Source organism: Lacerta agilis, chromosome 10 (assembly GCF_009819535.1).
Source record: "Lacerta agilis isolate rLacAgi1 chromosome 10, rLacAgi1.pri, whole genome shotgun sequence".
NCBI classification, from domain to species: Eukaryota; Metazoa; Chordata; class Lepidosauria; order Squamata; family Lacertidae; genus Lacerta; species Lacerta agilis.
Window position 1 is genome coordinate 10706544 of NC_046321.1, and position 21109 is coordinate 10727652.

General features: G+C 39.5%; 1 protein-coding gene across 19 annotated transcripts in view; it reads right to left on the bottom strand.

The window, feature by feature from the left end:
* The window catches only part of C2CD5 (C2 calcium dependent domain containing 5), an 88614-nt gene that overhangs the window by 31409 nt on the left and 36096 nt on the right, over window positions 1-21109 (bottom strand). For 5 of the 19 annotated variants that reach the window (XM_033161813.1, XM_033161820.1, XM_033161822.1 and 2 more), the window contains 4 exons: window positions 19799-19864; window positions 7613-7642; window positions 4008-4122; window positions 1777-1965 (listed from right to left, as the gene is read on the bottom strand). In XM_033161813.1, the coding sequence (XP_033017704.1) occupies window positions 1777-1965; window positions 4008-4122; window positions 7613-7642; window positions 19799-19864 (400 nt within the window). The remainder of the gene's footprint in view (window positions 1-1776; window positions 1966-4007; window positions 4123-7612; window positions 7643-19798; window positions 19865-21109) is intronic. The other 14 variants (XM_033161829.1, XM_033161827.1, XM_033161828.1 and 11 more) reach the window with 5 other exon arrangements.

Consider the following 21109-nt stretch of genomic DNA (forward strand, 5'->3'; position numbering starts at 1 on the left):
AAAAACCTGACTGTACCCCAAGGGCTCTTGTTTTTGGAATATAACACTCAGAGAGTTTGGGTACCTCTAGAGCAGGTTCTGGGAGTTTGAATTTGAGCAGAGATAGAATGCATCACAGCAGTGAGTCAGCAAAAGGTGAAGCACCTTGGGGTGCAATTGCTCTCTTTGGGAGTCTGATGCAGGAGTAACAGTTTTGCTGCCTCCTCTAGGAATCTGTTTTGCTTGTTCTATACTCTGCCCGTATCTTTGTAAATAAACCTCATTATGGCAAGAACACCCAAAGTCATTTTCCTGATCCAAAGAAAACCCATAATACTACCCCATTACTTCTTACCTCTTGGGGAAATAGGGAGCACCTAAACGTATGTATTGCCTCGTGTTTCTGACAGCTGCAGCGTAATCTGAACATGGAGAGCTACTGTTTGCAAATCTCAAAATATTCTGCACTGAATATTTCATAGAAAGGTGGGATATATGTTTTGGGGATAAGCAAATGAAATCACAGGACATGGTAGTTTATATTGTTATCTGCACATATAACACCTTATCCCTCTTCTTTATTTTTAAACTGCCACACATCTTGGATGTACCTTGCACTGATAGGATTTTTCAGTTGAGCAAGTGGACCAATTTAATGCTTTTAGCATTAAAAAAATTGGAATTCTGATAACACAGTTTGCATATCATAGCTTCATCATAAAAACTGGGTACAACCCAAGCAGCAAAAGTTAGACGTAAAACACCTGCCCTTTAGAAGCACTGAAACAAACTCATCTTGTCTAATGATGAGTGATGGATTGTATAAACAACAGCTTTAACATAAAATTCAACAAGAACATCTCCTGCAACAGATCCCACTGAAAAGAACAGCATATGCACATATTATGTTCAAAAAGTGGTGCTTACCATCTTTGTATTTATTTGATACTCTTTTATATACTGGGGGAGGGATAACAATATATACTATTTTATAAAGACACAGACGGGAAATGGTTAGGTGCAGACATAATGCTATTGCTCCCTAATGATGAACTGGGTTAAGACGTACTTTATTTAAGTAAAAGTTTAATTCACTAATATTTGCAAGGCAAGATGAAAAAACAAGGGGGAGGGGTAATGTACCAAGATGCAATGATGTAATGACAGGTATACATAACAGTATTTTATAGACCTGCAGGGAGGGAGGGAGGGAGGGGAAATACTGGCTTCTGGGAGAAAGTGGGAGGTGCCTTCTAGTCTAACCCCAAGCCAAAACTTTTTATCAAAACAGCCTGCTTCCTAGTGGGTAGTGTGGAGAGCACCTGTGTCCTGAACCACTAGATGGTGCCAAGTTGAAGAATGAGTTGTGCTTCAATACCATCAACTCTAGCCGATTTTCTCAGGCTTAACACCTCTAACATTTCATGAACTTTAGTTGATATTTTTAAAGAGTTCAATTTACTCATGCCCATTCAAAAGATTTTGCCTATATTTCAAGAGAGGCAAATTGCCACATAATACATTTATCATCACGCTTATGCAGTGAAACGACACAGGGGGTCACTTGTATGCAGTGTGCTATGAGAAGCAGAATATGAAGGAGTGGCAAAGAGGAAGAAAAGATTTGCATTATGTGGTTAGTAGTCAAATGTGTTACCTTGCTGAGGCTGTTAGAAATTTGAAAACAATAAGGCTAGAGATTTGGTGCAGAGCTCCACAACTTCTGTTGTTGTTAGTGAAAAATCAGTAAAGTGGTTGGCCCCGCATCCTGTACTGTATGTAACACTGGTAACCTACCCTAATAGAGAAGAACTATCCTGGTTTTGAGGAAAAAAATCAACCTCTCCCTTCTCTGACCCTATGGAAAAGTAGCCAGGCTGCCATGACAACCTTTGTTCCAAACAGACTTCCGTGCTGCCATCCTGGAGAAACCTAGGGTTCAGTACAGCTGCCGTGCCAGATGCAGACAAAATACAGACCTCTTCACTATAGAAAAGAAAAGAAGATGGTAAAGCCACATTTTTGATTATATGCATTTTTAGGCATCCTATTTAGTAAAAGTCAAAATAACAATTATGAAACCAATTCAGAACAAACCCTTTTGGAGCTGTATAGCCCAAGGTGAAGAATATAGTTACAGCATTCAGGAAAGGTGAGGCAGCCCTCTGCAGCCAGCAGGACTGCACTCTCTTCTCGTCAACAGATGATTGGCAGGTGTCTATCCCACCCACCCAATCCAAGTTGGCCTGTAGGGGAGATAAAGATCTGACCCACTGGGCCAAAAAGGTTCCCCACTTCTGGTCTACAAATATACACTAGAACTGTTGCTGGCATATTTTCCCAAACACGTTGAATGAGTGAACTTTTACTGCTGTGAAGTTTAGAGATAGTTGGCCACCCAGAAAACCTTTTATCTGCCCCACCCAGTTATATCATATATGACCTCTGGATTGTGGATGCAGAAGTAGCATAAGCACTGTTTGGGCAGCATCGTGAGTGATCAGGAATACAACTTCCCCACCATGCCCATACTATTTATATACTTTTCTGGGTGTTTAATTCCCACCCCCCAGCCAATACTGGTATTTAGAGACTGCATGTTCCCCAGCTACAGCTGCTACACTGAAATAGAAGAGGGTCCCTTTAGCTCTTTAAAGGTAAAGTTAAAGGTACCCCTGACCATTAGGTCCAGTCGCAGCCGACTCTGGGGTTGCACGCTCATCTCGCTCTATAGGCTGAGGGAGTCAGCAATTGTCCAGAGACAGCTTCCGGGTCATGTGACTAGCATGACTAAGCTGCTTCTGACGCAACAAAACACTGAAACCAGAGCAGCGCACGGAAACGCCATTTACCTTCCCGCTGGAGTGGTACGTATTTATCTACTTGCACTTTGACATTTTTTCAAACTGCTAGGTGGGTAGGAGCTGGGACCAAGCAACGGGAATTCACGCCATCGCGGGGATACAAACCGCCGACCTTCCGATCGGCAAGCCCAGGAGGCTCAGTGGTTTAGACCACAGTGCCACCCGCATCTTAAAGAACATAAAAAATGAGGCAAATACAAGCAAAGCAACTTCTCTCTATAATGAGGTCCAGAAAATTTCATAGGCCTTTGAAACAACTGGGATGGGGAGAGAAGCTTGTGCATCCTTTTCAGAGCTACTATCTTGCTGATTTCAATTTCCAGTGGTTGACAGCACAAACCCTACAGAGCTCCAAACACAGCATTTCCTAAAACTATATGTCCTATGTTCTGCAAACTGGATAGCACTGTGAAAATCTTGTAAACAATCAAGGAAGGAAAAGAACTATGGCTAAGGCATACTTTATATGATGGACAGAATACGCCCTCATACAACTTTCATACTTCAAAAGGAGGACATTTCTTTCCAAGCAGCATTGATCAAAGAATGATCAGGGGACAAGAGAACACATAAAATCCTCCCATAGGTTGTGAAGCCTAAGCAAGGGTGCACTATGTTCTCCTGCAAATACAAGGATCTAATTAATTGTTCTGCTCCATCTACAAGAAACAGCAGCCAATACTAGAGTAAAGGAAGCTTCCTACAATGCTATGTTTATTTATTCAATTGTTCAATTAATTTATAGACCAATTAATATTGTTTTCAAAAATCTAAGTGATTTTCAAAGTAAAAAAAAGTAAAACTGCAAGGTTTAGATTAAAAATAACAACACAAAAAGACATTATCAATGAAAAGATTCCAGAACCAGAATACTGAAACAAAATACTGAGCAGTGCAATCTGAAAAGCAATAGTCAGGAAATGCCTGAACAAGTAGGTTTTTAATAAGCCTCTGAAACACATCACAGTGATGCATCTTTGGCATGCACCAGGAAGGGTGTCCCTGCCTCTCTGCCTGTTTTCTGCACCATTGTCTGAAGCATTCTTGCTGCCTATCTCAGCTTTGCCTGCACACTGCTTCCTGCAATAATTTCTTCTTCCACACATGCTGCTTGTATGATTCAGGACTCATTTCAAAAGCATTACAAAAATATAAGTGATTTACCAAATGCTAGTTGATTCACTGTAGCCCACTACAGCATGACACCCCAGTGCCTTTGCATGGGATTTTATTTCTTGTCGTATTTCAGCCCACCATGCATCTCGTGTCTCTGGGTCATCTGAAAGATAAAGCAAAAATCAGTCACTGTTCTGCACTAACACAAGCATGTAAAACTTTGTGGCTAAAGATCAAGAATCATTTAGCTTTCAAGCTGCCACAAGAGCCTGACAACTTTGTTTTTGCTTCCTATCAGCCTATCTCTATACTGATTAGGTAACCTTGCTTATTCCTTTGTAGTGCTGATTTCATGAACTGAAACCTTGTTGATTCACTTGACTTCTTTAATTCTTAGAAAAACACAAGATTTTATGGATTTACTTTGTCCAACATTGCCTGCACAGGGGAACATTGTGGCTATGAGCTACACCCATTTCCTATCTAACATTATATGTGTGTATTTATTTCTTGACTAAAATAGAGCAGTAGCCTCTGCAACCAGGATCTACCTCAAATCCCACTGTAAGGATATCCGTAGTCACCAAATCTCAATGTTAAGGAGATCACACTCTGTCTCTGGGCATCACTTGCAAAAACTCCATAGTCAGGATACCAAGAAATGTGGAGCTGAATGCTTGTTGTTTGCGTATAGAAGCCCCCATTGCTATATATAATTCTCCATCAATGGTGTTTTGTTTTTCGAATACACCCTGAGAGCAAAAATCCTAAAACTTTTGTGTCGGTCTTCTACAACTCCATATTCCAGGTAGTCCTTCTCACTCAGCCTCTGGTCATAGCCAACTGCCACCCTCTTGCCCTTTAGGGCAAAATAAGGACCTCACTTCTGGTCCTTAACTATGACAATGTGTAAATTGCCGTCCTTTCTTAACAGTGGGAGAGGGAAAATCAGTGTTTTTACTCGTACAACTTTTGAGGTCAGTTCTACCCCATCTGGAATGGCCGAGGGGAGGGGAACATGCACATAGTGCCAGGGGTCAAAATGATCCTGCACAAAGCTGCTTATAATTTTAGTTATTGGCCATAGCTGCAGATGCTTAGCCCAGAAATTCTTCTGTCCACCAGAAAAGATCATAAAGGATGAAATGTTCTGTCTATTTTCATAAGAGACTAATCAGTAACTCAACTTCTACCAACAGATGGGATCAAGGGTCAATATTACCCCCACAGGTTTACTAAGCCACTTTTTAACCCTGAATTGTTTAACCCCACCCCTCAATTAGAACCTTGCTTGTGAAAAAGCAAAACCATTTTTATATCATAGTTTTTGTGTGTGTGTGCAAAACTAAATAACCTGGTTTTGGGGGTCACTGAGACCCCAACTGCAAGCAACCAGTACCCTCACTTCAGTAGGTGGCAAGACAGTTCAGGACCTTAAATGCCCATTTTTCTCTATACATAGAACCATCTCTGCAAAATGTGTTTCTGGGGGTTTCTAGGGCACAATGTCACTGGCCTCCTTCAAAAGAAAGAATGAAGTTCTCAAACTGAGGACATGTTTCAGTGCTGAACACAAGCTTACCCTTGTGTGTGGCCTATGAGATATGTTTACTAACACTCACACAAACAATATTTCATTATTACATATGATAATGTAATAACTGGTGAAAAATTAGTGCCATGCAAAGAAAGATGTCTAATGAGGCAGTATATGCCATCCAAATTCACAAAGTATGGCATAAAACTCTGGCTGTGTTGCAATTCCAAAACATCATGCTTATGATGCAGATATGTATATATAAGCGGGGACTAGAGAACAGTAGTCAGACAGTAGTCAAGAAACAAGCAACACAGGATTTACAGGATTATGGATGAAATATAACAATAAACAGCCAAGGGACTGGTGAGAAAAACCTGACTCCGAGTGGCTCACTGAAAAAATAAACAAACCAAAAATTCTCCCCAAGTTCCTTGCCCACAAATCCTGAAGTGTCAACAACAACATATTTTGGCTTTCAAGAAGATTTGACACTTTTCAGTCATAGGCTAACTATGCAGCACTCTCAGATCAGTATTTTAAGCTTGAGACCATTCTGTATTGTATTAAATTAAAGGAGGCATTGATGCCTGTGACCAGATTGTTTTCACATACAGTTCCACATGCATGATTAAACTGTGACTGATGGTGCTTAAATATATGGTGGACACTCACTGCTTATGTCTGGAAACTGAGCAACCCACTGTAGTGTGAGTATCCTGAAAAATCCCTTTGTGGCTGATCTAATTCTGAAGTTCATCAACCTCTGCTCTAAATCTAGATATGTATGCAGCTTGCTTGCTTGGGGCATCTAGACAGCAGTCTCAGAACTGGTAAATCATCTGTCTGGCCTACTCTTACGAGTTGTGAAAAGTGGTGCTTTTTGCTCAGACTGCTCAGTTATCATGCACTATGGTTACAAAGTCTGCAATACTAACCTCACTTACCTGGGAGTAAGACCTATTGAATTCAATAGAACTTACTTCTGGTTAGACATGGTTAGGATTGCCCTGTTATTAATTTAGAAGAAATTATAAACCTATTATTATTATTATTATTATTATTATTATTATTATTTTAAAAACCTAAGCAGTATACATGAAAAACAACATTAAACAATTATTTGTTGTTACCAGGAGTTCACCACTCATTATCACTGCACCGTTATAACATTATTATAACAGTTGCATAAGTATGTGTGTGTTAATGGCACTTTCTAAGTTTAAACGGTGGAATCAGTTTTCACACTTTACATAGTAAGGTGTTGCTAAACCCAACGATTTATGGGCAATTATAGTGTTTTACTGGGAAAGAGGTCTCAATAAAGGCATGAATTTTATTTAGTTTTGTTTTACTTGCAAATGGTCTCATGCTTGATAACTTCCACCTGGTATTTTCTTTTAATGACTTTCCTGGAGCACATCTAACAATGATATCAAATTGATGCAACTTTTTTTTCCTATTGAAAGAGGTTTAAACCATTTCAAAAGCAATGTGGAATATGGCATAGTTTACAGTTAAGCCAGTCTGTGTTTTTATATTGATCTGACAACCAAAAAAATAATCAAATGAGACACACAGCCTGTTGCTGCTGCAACCAAAAAGGGAAAGGTGTTGTCTTACACTAGTAAATAAAATGGCATTTATTAAATGAATCAAAAACTCAAGGTATAACATTCATTTAAAAGAACAATTTTGTTAACACTGTGACCATAAATGACATGTTTGTGAGGATGCACTGAAGGCAAACCTTGTCAAATAAACATGGTTTGGTTTTTCCAACTTGCACCCTGGTGTTAAAACAGATTTACTTGGATGTGGGTTCCAATGACTGCAAACAGAACTTACAAGTAGGGTGTTTAGAGCAAGAATCTTTAATTCATTTATTTTTTTAAATGGCTTACACATGCACCAGCAGAAATATTTGTGGAAGTTATTATGGAGCCCAACACAACCAAAAATCCAAAAGCAATTTTAATTCTCAAGAAAAACGTGTTTAAGAGCAGGACTTGCTAATTAAGAAGAAAGAAATGCATTCAGCAGCAAGCACACACACAAGCAAATAAACAAAACAAACAAACAAACAAAAAACTTACTATGTACTGTGAAAGCTTACTTATAAAGGAGAGAGGGCTTTGGGGACTCCCTTTCCATAACACAATTTCAGAAGAGGTCACCATAAAGAGAAATAAAATGAATGCATTTATGAGTTTCACTGACTCCATAATGACAACCATATCATCATACAGCCATATTTATTCTAAGGCATGCTGCTATAAATTAGGGCTGAAAAACTGGCAGCTCTAGTGAAATCTTGGATGATGGTGGTGGGGCTTGGCTCAAGGCCTCCCACAAAATGAAAAGCTAGAAGCTAACCATTTAAGACAGTGGGGAACCTGCAGTCCCCTAGGTGTTTCTGAACTCCAGCTCCCCACAGCCCCTCAACCACCACTGATGGTCATGGAGAATAAGAGTTGTAGTGCAGGAACACTTGGAGGATTCGCCAGTTCTCATGTAACATGTAGGGCTTCTCAAAAGGCGTATCTAAGGCTCCAATTAATCATTTTGATAAAATAGGTAGACCTTGTTCATAGTGTAAAAGTTTGAGAATAAAGCTTGTCAATACTCAAATGGGCATGCCTTCTAAGAGTATAAGGATATCTAGTAATGAATCAAGATACAGCCGTACCTTGGAAGTTGAATGGAATCCGTTCCAGAAGTCCATTCGACTTCCAAAACATTTGGAAACCAAGGCACAGCTTCCGATTGGCTGCAGGAAGCTCCTGCAGCCAATCGGAAGCTGCATCGGACATTTGGGTTCCAAACAATGCTTGCAAACCGGAACACTCACTTCCAGGTTTGCGGCGTTCAAGAGCCAAAACGTTCGACTCGCAAGGTGTTCGGGATCCCAGGTATGACTGTAGTTTACTTCCAGACAGGGCTGACCCAAGTCATTTTGCTGCCTGAGGCAAAGGACAAGATGGTAATCCATACACTCTGTACAGAAGCTGACCAGAATGGAAGCTGGATATTACTTTAACACTGGAGGCAGAATAGCATTCTCCATTACACCTGAGGGAAGTCGGTTGGCTTAGGAAGCATGGAACTCATAGCTCTGTCCTCTGGTACCTCATTGCCGCTCATCAGCATCTACTTCCTAAGATGGCTGCCTCATTCTGTCTAATGTTAAGGCCATCCCTGGGTCCAGACAACAACCTGCTTAACCCTTACCACACTGAGAAGAAGCCAGTACTAGGTGGGAACCAAAAGCTAGATACTTCAGAAGAAATATTTATCCACCATTTAAAGATATGACTCTTTAAACTATTTAATCTGCATCTTAAACACCCATGGTGGTGTACATGCCTATAGTTAATATCTCGACAATACTGGTGTTACATCACTGCCATTCTGTGGTACTGTGTTGGTAAAGCAAAAATGCATTTGCCGTCAAAGTGAGATCAGTCCATCAGCTACTAGAAAGTGTAGAAGTAATCATATATCTGTAATTCCTGTTTTATCTCCCAAAATGAAATCTGGAGTATATACTTAAACCTAGCATTCTATTAATTTCTATTAGTTTCTGCCATAGTGGATCACAGGCAGGCAAACAGATTTACAAAGTGCACCCACTTCTTTGGCATTCATCTGTTTCCATTTCTTTCCTATTCTCCGGTCAACGGCAGACTTTAGACTCTATCCAGACATCACAGCCTGAGGATCAGTTATTCAAGTGGGTGGGGTCTTTTTAGGACAAAAACTAAACCAGGCCAGACTCCTACAATGGAAAGTGAATAGCTTATTCAAATACATTTCTAGGTAAATGGAATCTGATGGGGGAAATGTTGGTCTAACCTTACACTGCGAGCTTCAAATTCTGTACAGTGGTGCCTTGCAAGACGAAATTAATTCATTCCGTGAGTGTTGTCGTATAAAGGAAATTTCGTCTTGTGAAGCACGGTTGGAAGAAGCGCGGTTTTATGGGGGGGGGGGACCGACCGCAAAACGTTTTTGTTTTGCGAGTCTCGGCCATAGGAAAATTCATCTTGCGAGTCACCCTTTCGTTAGCAAATGCCTTTCGTCTAGCGAGTTTTTCGTCTAGCGAGGCATTCGTCTTGCGAGGTACAACTGTATGTGGATAACCCAGGCAAGATTCCAGAGGAGTGGGAAGCAAGTTCCTTGGAGCATTTTCAATCCCAAATGGCAGCCCCTTACACTGCTTAACTAGCCATTTTTGAAACTTGTGGTAACCCCAAAATCACTCTTAGAAAGTAGCACGAGGAGCTGCTTTTTGGTAATAAAGCTGAGATTTCATAGTTCCTTAGGCATGCCTAAAGGGGTACTGAAGAAAAAGGACAGAATATTCTGGGCTTGCAAGATATTGGAAGGGATTATAATTAAATTTGGTTTGGGGATTTTTATATAGTGAATGAAAAATATGACTGCTGCTTTGAAACTGAGAAAACACTTTAAAAAACAACAACAAGGTATTTAAAAGAGGGAAAAGGGAAAAAACAGCTTTTCCTAAGTTATACAATGATCCATGGTAAGAAAACATTAAGATAATTACTCTCGAATCTAAGTGTCATCACTCTTTTGTGTTGGAACCATGTCTCAACATATATAACATATGTAGTTACTTACAGTATTGCTTAACCTTCTAAATAATTAAGTTTGAATGAAAGTTCAGAAAAGCAGGTCAGAGAAGATGAGACAAGAAAGAAGGAGGGTGGGGAAGATAACAAGGCAAGCAAAAAAATAAAAACCGCAAGCAAATATATGAAAATTGCAAACATGATTAAAAAAGATCAGAGTGGTAAAAAAAGAAATACTCAAAAGAAAGAGGCAGAAACACTGTCGAAGGATCCCTAGACTCATCCTGTTTCTTTCTGCTAACAAGTGGGATTATGTAGCTCACAGAGTTTAAAAACAAGTTATCTCCTATTCCTGCTACCTTTACAGTGATAAATCCTGATGAGCTCCATTCATGTGTGTTATTTGATTGTAGTATCTTCACAATAGTGAACACTTGTTCACTGTAAATGTTTGACTAGCACCAGTTACTGAAAGGTCACTGAGTTAAAACCACTCAATGCCTAAAAAGCAGACCTAAAAATGCAAAGTACATTGTGAGATCATGGTTAAACGCCATGTGGTATACTGCCACATGGTATCCAATAACAAATGGCCAAACCAATGCTTTTCCCCCAAAAGCAAAATAGCTTTTAGCAGAAAAGAACTACGAGGATCACTTAACAGGTAGTGTATGGGAGCAGGACCAGCTCCACTGTGTCCAGAAAACCACATGCTAAACTACGAAGTTTTAAAACAAAGTTTCTCTTCTCATACATAATTTAATTAAAAAGGTAAAAAAGAAATGAATTCCTCTTCCACAACATCATAGGTTTTAATGGATTTTAGTTCCCCCCTATTAAAATTAACCAAAGAACTTTGTATATATACAAAATGCAATGCATATTCACACACAATATACGCAAACTTACCTTGCATGTAAAAAGATAAAAATGACTTTAATAAATAAATAAATAAAATCAATACACCACAACATGGCAAGAATAGTTCATACAAAACACTGGAATGCAGTGCAATGTGGAGCATTCTATTTTTTCTGACATGTATTTTTTTTTTTACACGAGCCACACAATTTCACATGGGGATGCCATCAGAGCATTTACACATTTACGTAAAGCTAAGGATTTACATAAACAATAGAGGAGTTGGGGAGGAGCAAGATGGCATGGGTCCAGCACACTCCAAAAGGGTGCTGCCTGTTTGTTCCGGGCTAAAGCAAAAGCTTAAAGAACTAAGGGTTTGCAAAGCAGATTCAGCAGACAGGAGCCAGAAACGGTGGGTATTTTGGCGCATGCTTGGATCAGGTGACAGTACAGACTGAAAACTATGGCAGCTCACTGAAATGGTTACAGAAAGTAATGGCCCTGGAGTCTAGGTGAAAGCAAAAGGCAAGCATACAGAGCACTCAATCACAAGCTTTTCTAGCAAAAATCTATTCAAGTAAGTTTAGCAAGGGTTCTCTAAAAACTTTTGAGCAGAAGATCTGTACAAAATTCTTCTGCATTTGAATCTTTCACTGAAATTACAAGAATATTGCAGGGCTCAATCAATATTTTAGTTCCTACAAATAGATATGGTGTTGGAGGATAATGATTAGTAGAGCAGTAATGGGACACTCCAGCTGAAAAATTGTTGCTTCTAACAAGTTAGCTGTAGTCAATATCAACTTCTGTTGGCGTACTCATGCATACACCAATGAGCTTTCTGATGTGATTTTAGAATTGCACATTGGCTCCAAGCCCTTAAATTAAGTTCTGTCAGAAATAAATTAATAATTTACCAGGACTAATTAATATGCTTTAATTGCAGCCTGTATATGATATGATAAGAATATTGAAAGGGCAAATCCACCCAAGTACCCCAACTTGAAAATGTAGAGAGAAATATTGCATTAACACAAACCCCAAGTATTACTAAGACAGTTGTGCTCAAAATGCTTCCTTACTCCTGTTTATTTATTTTCAGGAATCAACCCTGAAAAGCAAATAAGATCCTAGCCTATACTTAAAACTCAATGGATTTAAATGTTTTTTCCCCCTGCTGGTGGCACTGACAGTTCTGAATGGAAGTTTCAATTAAAAAGGATAATCATCTCTTACACTACCATCTGAGATTTTTTAAAGAGAGAGAAAAAATCATATACAGTCAAAACACATTGGGTTCAACAGTGGGTGGGACTGCCTTTTTTCTCCCAGGCGCCTGCCCCCCTTTCTATTTTAATTTTAATTTTAATTTTGGGCAAGCGCATAAAGCTGAATGTACACAATTTAAACACATGTAAGTTGTTAGTTCCCTGTACTGCTAGATGATCCAACATGTATTATCTTCCAGTTTGGATTTGAAAACACAGATTGTGTTTTGGGGTTATGGGTTGGTACTGTTTTCATTTTTGTATACAGAAACCTACACCGGGACATTCTGGTGAATAAAATTAATAAATAATAGTAATAGTAATAGTAATAATAAATATTTATGCCACGCCCATCTGACTGGGTTTCCCCAGCCACTCTGGGCTGCTTCCAACAGAATTAATGATAATAATTATAAAAAAGCGATAAAACATCAGACTTCCCTGAAGGATGGATGGATGGATAAGAACTCAGCATGCTATTCCAATACCTTTTACTCAGAGTATACCTATTAAAATTAATGGGTCTACCTTAGTCATGTCGATTCGTTTCAATGGGTCTCTTCTATGTAAAACTTAGTTGAATACCACCCACAAAATGTACCGGTAGTCATAGTGGGGTATATTAATAAATTAATAATAATAATAATAATAATAACAGAACTAGAACTACATTTTATCAGAGCTCGCTAAATAAGTCTTTATAGCAATTACATACAGTGTGTCTGTGTCTGTCTGTGTCTGTCTCTCTCTCTGTGTGTGTATCCTTTATTCTTTATAACTTTGGAGGCTTCTGCAAAAGGTCCCCTACTGTGGTGAACTGCCTGGCCATGAAGGGCATTTCCGAAACCGCAGCAGCACATCACATGCCCCAGTGATGTTCTGGTGTTCATTGCCTGTTCAGACCTCCTTAAAATCTATGTGAAATTAGGATATTTAACTTATTATGCATCAATTTACACTTGCCCCAGCACTTTCTGTGCCTATTTCTAACCTAGTGGTAAGATTGGTGTCTTGAAGAATAGCAAAGTATCTAAGCTCTGGATCTCTAAGCAAACACTGCAAATGTCCAAAGCAGTATCTCACATGGATACACAGAAAATATATTTGCTCCAATCCTGTTACTAGAGGAAAGAGACTGCAATACAATTCAACAAACATGCATTGTATTATCCCATTTGGCCATAAAGTTGAGTAGCTCCAATGCCAAGCTGGTTTAATCAATCACACTAAGACACAGAAACTATTTTGAGTCAACCTGCGGTCCATCATGCCTTTATCAGAGCATTATACCTAGAACAGCCTGTAGCCCACCGCCCCCATCCCCTCAATGTACTGTTTCCTGTCCACACAGGGGCAGACAGCCCTATATAATCAATGGCTCTGCTGTTTAGTCTTTGGTGGCCAGCAGGGCTGACTCTTTAGAACAGGGGTCAGCAAACTTTTTCATCAGGGGGCCGGTCCACTGTCACTCAGACCTTGTGGGGGGCGGGACTATATTTTGAAAAATATAAATACCCTCCAAGCCGGTTCCACAGCTGCCTCTGGACCTGGAGGAGGAACACACTCTGCATGCGCTCAGGAGCGCGTCTCGGCGCCACCCGCTCACCAGTATTGTTGACGAGCAGCACCCGCTCCATCGGCCTGTCCCTGGCTCCAGCAGCAGTGCTGAGCCAGGCACTAGGTGCGGGGCCAGCAGGCGCGCAAGCTCTGGGGGAAGGCCCAGACCCCTCGCCCGCCCACCTCTCCGTCCATGGCACGCCAGGTTTACTTCAGCGCACGGGCAGCGAGGCTTCGGATTGGCTGCAGGAACTTCCTGCAAACAATCCGAAGCCGTGCCAGCATTGTGGAAGTCAGTCCCCACACGGCGAGGTGTGTAGCGCACGGGGACTGGCTGAGCAGGCGGCAGGGTCCGTGGGCTGGATTTACGAGCCTGGGGGCCCGCATCCGGCCCCCGGGCCGTAGTTTGCCAACCCCTGCTTTAGAAGCTTCTAAGAGGTCAATGTGCCCAGTAAGTATACAGTGAAAACCTCTCTTGGTCATTTTAACCTAGGGCTATTACACAACCCTTGCCAATGTTTCTCAAGCTTTGCTTGATTCAAAATACTATTCTGCACAGAGAAACGGGACCTACATAACGAAAAGGTGGCTGCTGACTGATTCTCATCAGCTGAACGTTCCAAGTTAAGAGATGAATGATAAGCCAGGTTAAGCAAGTGTTCATCTGGATGAGAATCAAGTATGAATTGCTCTGTTATGAAGTTATTAATCCCACTAACCGTCAGGCAACCTCCTAGCAGCACGTTCTTCAACATTATATCAGATATTACTGGCTTGCTACTACCAGTATTAGCTGGAATAAGCAAGCTTACAGTAAGCAATCTTAAAACAATCTACTTCTTGTGCCAACAATGCAGAGATTCACAGTGACATTTAGCACTGAAAAATGTTGCAGTTCAGCCATTCTGGTCATAGAGACACATCTACAATAAAGTATATATGAAGCTTCTGTAGGAGGCTGCTATCAAAAGTCTTCTTAAGGTTCTTATGCATTAGAATAATTTTAGGGACTAAGAACGATTGTTCCCAAATTTAACTGCATAAAAGATAAAGTATGTGGGCCCTCTATACTTGGTTTTTTTAAGGGTGAAAGATGTCTGCAATCTGAAGAGAAACTAAAGACTTCCATTTGTGCAACAGAAATTCCCCTGCTCTCTTCCCTCTCAAAACTGTTTTGGGGGAGGGGGGGGGGAGAGAGAGAGCAAGGGAAAGTTCTGCTGCACAAGGGGAAGTCTTTGCACTAACAGAACAACTTTGTTGGACACAACTCAATGCTATTAAAATGAACCCACAAAAGGCTACTAAGATGTGTATATCCAGCAGAATCAACAAGGAACCTTCAGGCACCTTAAAAACAACACATTTATCATGGCATAAGCTTTTGTGGACTAGAAGCCAGTTCCTGTTGTATTTTATGCCAACTTTTATGCCATAAAAGTTGCAGGTTTTTAAGATGCCACAAAATTTTGTTTTTCGTTCTGGAAGTCTAGCCATCAATATGTTATGTTTTCTGTAAGAAATATTTGGAAAGTAGCCCATGAAATGTACACGTTCATAGCAGTTTCAAATTACAACTGAAACTGTAACATTCTCAAATCATATACCCTGCACAGAAATCTGGTGGCAGCAGCAAACCCCAACTATGCGTAAGTCTTGGGGAAAGAGGGAATAATTTTTTTAAAAAACAACAACAACAACAACCTGTGAATGCTTTCTAGTCAGAAAAACTAGATAAAACCATCCGAAAACTCTTTTGAATGAGACAATATTAAGACAGTTAACAAGGTGTCAGTTATTATTTACCTATCATTTTAAATGCGCATGCTACAACTGTATACCCACTTAACTGAATGAACTCAGTGGGCCTTAGGGTTGGTTTGATTGACAAAATGAAGCCATCTTGTTCACACATGGATTTGCAGGTTGGAACTTCTGCTCCCTCGCCTCTCCTCCTGCATGCACCCAAATCTGGTCGAGAGGGATGGAGGAACTGCTAGAACAGATTTGGGGGCAGCACAGAGGGAAAAGAGGGAAGGGAAGTTCCACTGCACCAACAAAAATCCTTGCACAAACTGGACAACTGAGTAAACCTGTATAAGTTTGTGCTGTTAAATTATTTCTTGTTTAGACTCCCAAAAAACCAATTAAAGGTAAGTCATGGTTTTTTCATTCTACATTTTGGGAACAAAACGTCCAGAACCATTAATCTGCCAAAGTTGATTTGTGATTCACTCTCTCTCATATTGTCCTTGATGCATATTAATTATCATGAGGTCAGGAAATCAAAGGGGCCATGTAGAAACACATTCCCCTCCTCAAAGCTTGTTCCATACCTCCCTTTGACTAAATTCCATCACATATTACAAAAAGGTGCTCCTGCAGGCATTTGATGGGACAGCCAGAGTTACAAACAGAAAAGAGAAAATTAGCAACTACCATGTACCTGAGTGATAATACAACAGGTCTTCAGATCTGAGTGCTTTACCAACAACACCATAAACGCAGACTAGGCTATATAATCTGTATTCAGGATCCTGAAGAAAAAAATATCCTCCAAGAAACAAGGCCAACTTTTTAAAGGGAGTTTCCATCAAAAAATATTTTAATCAGATGATATCATTCAACATTAAAAAAACAGGCCCACTGCTCTTACTCCTTCCCTTGCATTTTTCGATCCTGATCCATTTCCAGAAAATAAAATTCTGCATAGTACTTCCAGATTGAAGGGCTTCTTTCTGACACTCAGTGAAATCACTGTGAACTCACTGTATTAGATAAACAATAAACTTAATAGACGCATATGCCACCATGAATCATGGGTAACCGCTTTTACTGCCAACATTAACCTCACAATTAAAGTGAAGGTGGTAATCTTGTGGCTACTGACAGATGCCTCATGACAGCAACAAGGCTTAGGGCATGCTGAACAACCCACAACACTACATCCCAAATGAACATCAATTTCCAAGGGGAGAGGATCACTAATGAAAATGAGAGCTACAGTAACTTCATATAAGGAAAGTTAAATTGTAGTTGCATGATGCAAAGACCAAACGATTTTTAACTGCAGTGTATGCTTAACATTTAAAAGCTGGATATAAGGGGAATATAGGCTGGAGATAAAACTGTTCCTCAAAAGTTAACACAGTCATTTCATATATATATTTGCAGAGACAAAAGAATAAGATAACATCAAAGTGAAAAACTCTGTGGTGTCTAATAGATTGGAAAAAAAATTGTTCAAGGACCGTTAATGTTTACACCAAGTTATTTCTGTAATGCTGCCAAGGTCAATTAGACCTTGGGCTATCTACTATCTAAATTACACTTTTAAGCAAGCTTTCTAAGTTTGCTTTCAAAACTCAGCTACCCTACTCCAGTTCCATACCAGTGGCCCCCTGTGGGGCTTCTTAAGGGATTAAAGCACTTTACCGAGCTCATATAGGATAAATATTAAGAATAAACTGAAAACAATAAATTGGTTTCTTTTTGAATATATTTTATTTGCTTATTCATTTAATCAAAACAATAAGAAATATTAGAATTCTAGATTTATCAACTACTAAATCAGTATTATTCGGAGAGCCAACTGACATATTCTGAAAGTCTAGATAAACAAAAGAGAACAAGTCCTGATCAGGAAGCTCATGACATCAGCCATGGCCAGATTAGAATTGTGCAAATGGCTCATACTACCAGGGGATCCAAACTCTGAGATTTCATTTTTTTAAAAAAGTAAGTCTCTAACCCTCCTAGAATGTAAGAAAGCAAAATGTGTAGGCAATCTTCTAAGCGATTTCTGTGAGATGAGCCAACATTATTGCTCCTGCTTTCAGTGAATTCAGCTAATGAGTGAAGGTGACCCTGTGACTCATGGGTCCTTTTTTGGACATCAGGATTTAGGAATCCCCAGAATCTTGAATAGTTGCTGCTTTTCTCTCTTTAGTGCACATTTATTTCCTGTTTCTCTCTCATTTCTAATCCTTGAAATCTCTGTAGTTTGTCCTTTACTTTCTAGCAACCAGGACTCATATTTCCTATGATGGGTTCATCTGAGATTAGGCACTCATTAGAAGCTATTTTATGCAAATACTACATATAACACAATAAGTGTGGGTGGATGTTAAAGTACCCCCCTGCCCCTGCCAAATAGCAAATGCAAAGATACTTAGGCATGTTGCTTGCTGTGTAGGAGCTGTAATCCAGGCATTCATTAAGAATTCATTGTATGGTTAACTTATAATGCAATAGTATAAATGCCTACCTAGAAGTAAGTCACTTTTGTGTTTAATGGGTTTACTCTCAAGGTTAGTGGGCACAGGATGACATCTTTGACTTTTTTATAAGCAAGGATCAGAAGTGTCCAGAAGTTAAATATAGGCAGCCCACTAAGTGTAAAGTTATTTTATAAAATGGAAATGAAATCAAATAATTTTAACACAATTAAATTACTATTAATAAAAAAATTGTAACATTTTAAATTTAATAGGTTCATTCACACTGTTACCATATTGGCAATGTGGTATGGATTTGTTGATTCAATTTTGGTGTGCTTGTGTGTATTTTGAACCTTGTCACTGGAAGCTGGTTTTAATTACGGTACCCTTTTGTTCTCTCCAATAAGGTAAAGGTAAAGGGACCCCTGACCATTAGGTCCAGTCGTGTCCAACTCTGGGGTTGCGCCGCTCATCTCGCGTTACTGGCTGAGGGAGCCGGCATACAGCTTCCGGGTCATGTGGCCAGCATGACTAAGCCGCTTCTGGTGAACCAGAGCAGCGCACGGAAATGCTGTTTACCTTCCCGCTGGAGCACTTTGACGTGCTTTTGAACTGCTAGGTGTGCAGAAGCTGGGACCAAGCAACGGGAGCTCACCCCGTCATGGGGATTCGAACCACCGACCTTCTGATCAGCAAGCCCTAGGCTCTGTGGTTTAACCCACAGCGCCACCAATAGGTTATTCAAACTTTTTATTCCTGTATGCATGCATGCACACACTTACAAAATGGGAAGGGCTGCATGTGTGTGCTTCCAAAATTACTGTATTGTGGAACTAAAGCATTTGCAACAGTATTCTTCTCCATGAGACCTACCAACCTCAAACTCAGTTACATTATTCAGGCATAGACCAGTACACTAGAAGTATTTCTTCACCATTCAGACTTCTGAACATAGCACTTCCTAGGCCCTGATCTATCTGATCCCTCTCTTTTATTTCCATTATACATTTTCATAAAGTGTTTCTTTAAAAAATATATTTTATGGATTTTTAAGAAACCATACAATTTCCAATGGACGCTCTTATCCCCACCCCTCCCTATAAGACAGAAAATCAAGAGAATACAACACCATGGTTATAGATGTGACTCTGGTGGCTGCCAGAGGCTTTCCAATGGAAAATGTTATGAAATGGTAATTTTTATAAAATGTTGTTATTTTGCAGCATGCAAGGGGCTTTCCATTATGTCAAAAGAATTTGGCTTGGTAATTTGGCAGTTGCTATGTTTCCACTCTGTTTTTCAGCTTCCCAGCACTTTAGCTCATTTAAAAATAAAGAAATCCACATGAAAATGATATGATACATTTTTTAAAATCTCTCAAAATCCCCCAAAACAGAAGCAAGAACTACCCACATTCTCCCCAGGTCCTCAAATGCCTGTTGGAACAAAAAGATCCTAGGTTGCTTTCCAAAGGTTAACATTGTCTCTCAGGGAAGAGCATTCTAACGGAGATATCACAGAAGAGACCCTTCCACAAATGACAGAACATGGAGCATGACCTCATTAGATTTATCTGGGTGCAAGGGTTGGCTGAGGGAGGCTCTCAAGGAACTAAATCAGATTTAATTTAATGGTAGGATTTAATGTTCTGAAACTGAAAATTCTTTTGCAAATTTTCAAGATAAAAAATAATTAAAATTTGAAATATTAACTTGGTAACAAGCTACCGTTTTTTCTAAAAAGACTTCACTGAGCTGCCATAATTTCTGTCAGCGTATGTAGTACTGAATGACTAATAAAATACCTGAATTGAAACTATTCCAGTCTAGCAGTTTGTATGATCTTGTGTTACCCATTATTCCGACAAAGGCTGAGTTCAAAACAGCAAATTAGTAGATCAGTTTTAGCAGAATAGTGAAAGCAAGAAAGAAAAAAAACAGCACACCACCAACAATAACAAAACTGATTAATACCACTCCACAGGAACTGGAAAGACACAGACAGCAAAGTTAATAAGAGAGTGAAAATAGAAAAGGAAGGATGGAAGGATCGTGCTGTATTATTCTAGCTATATTTATCAAGTAAAAAAAGATTAAAGCAATTACCAATACCATGCTGCAAAAGTCCTTTTCTATGTTTCCCTACTTATTCATCTGGCAGTTTATGTATTTCTCTCTTGAATTATCAGTTAATATTATTTGAGCAGAAAAGATAGCATAACGTTTTAAAGAAAGACAGCAAATGGCAGGACAGTTTCAGAACTACTGTGTTGCTTCAGTTCTGTGAAAATTTATTTTTAAATAGCCAATATTAGCATTTTATCAGCACAAGCATATCTCACCTGCCTCTAGATTTTCCTTTGCTTTCTTGTGAAGCTTTTTTTCTTTTATTTTTAAATGGTTTTTTTAAACAGGAAATTAGATTGGAAAATGTTCCAATGAAATTGTCCTTTCTCTTTTCATGCTACACAGAGATTTTCTCAAGTCATGTAGGATTCATTAATGTATTGAGACATGAAAAGGGAAAAGTACTTAAATGGCTATATTTCAACTTTTGTGGCCAATGTATAAAACATATAAAATTTCACAGCAGAAAAAGCTTGGCTGGCACTAATTGCATGTTGGAAGCGATGGGGTCTCAACTGCATAAGAAGGCTCTCTCTACAAGTGCAACATTAGGCACAAATCATCTACTCTCCAAACAGGGCCAGACCAATGCACACAACCTGGGCCCACTTGAACTGCTAGAAACAGAGGAATGCCCCATAGGCAGCTGTCCCTTTTGCATGCTGACTAGGTATTACCTCCACAGATATGCACAAGATCTGTTAAGGTGCTTGGACATGGGGGTATCTTTATTGGTTAGAGGCAAAAGGGAGATTGTGTCTGATCTGACCAATATCCAATCTGGACAGGAACAGAGGAATTTTTTTGAAGTGGGAAATCCTCTTCTTCCAAAAGTTAGACATTGAAAATGACCTTACCCAAAAGAGAAGGCTCCCAGTCCTCAGACTATAACACCAAAACACAGGACTTCATCAAGGAGAAAAACAGAAACAAGAACCATCTATTTATACCTATGTCTATACCTAGTTGGAAATGGAATAGGTGAGATG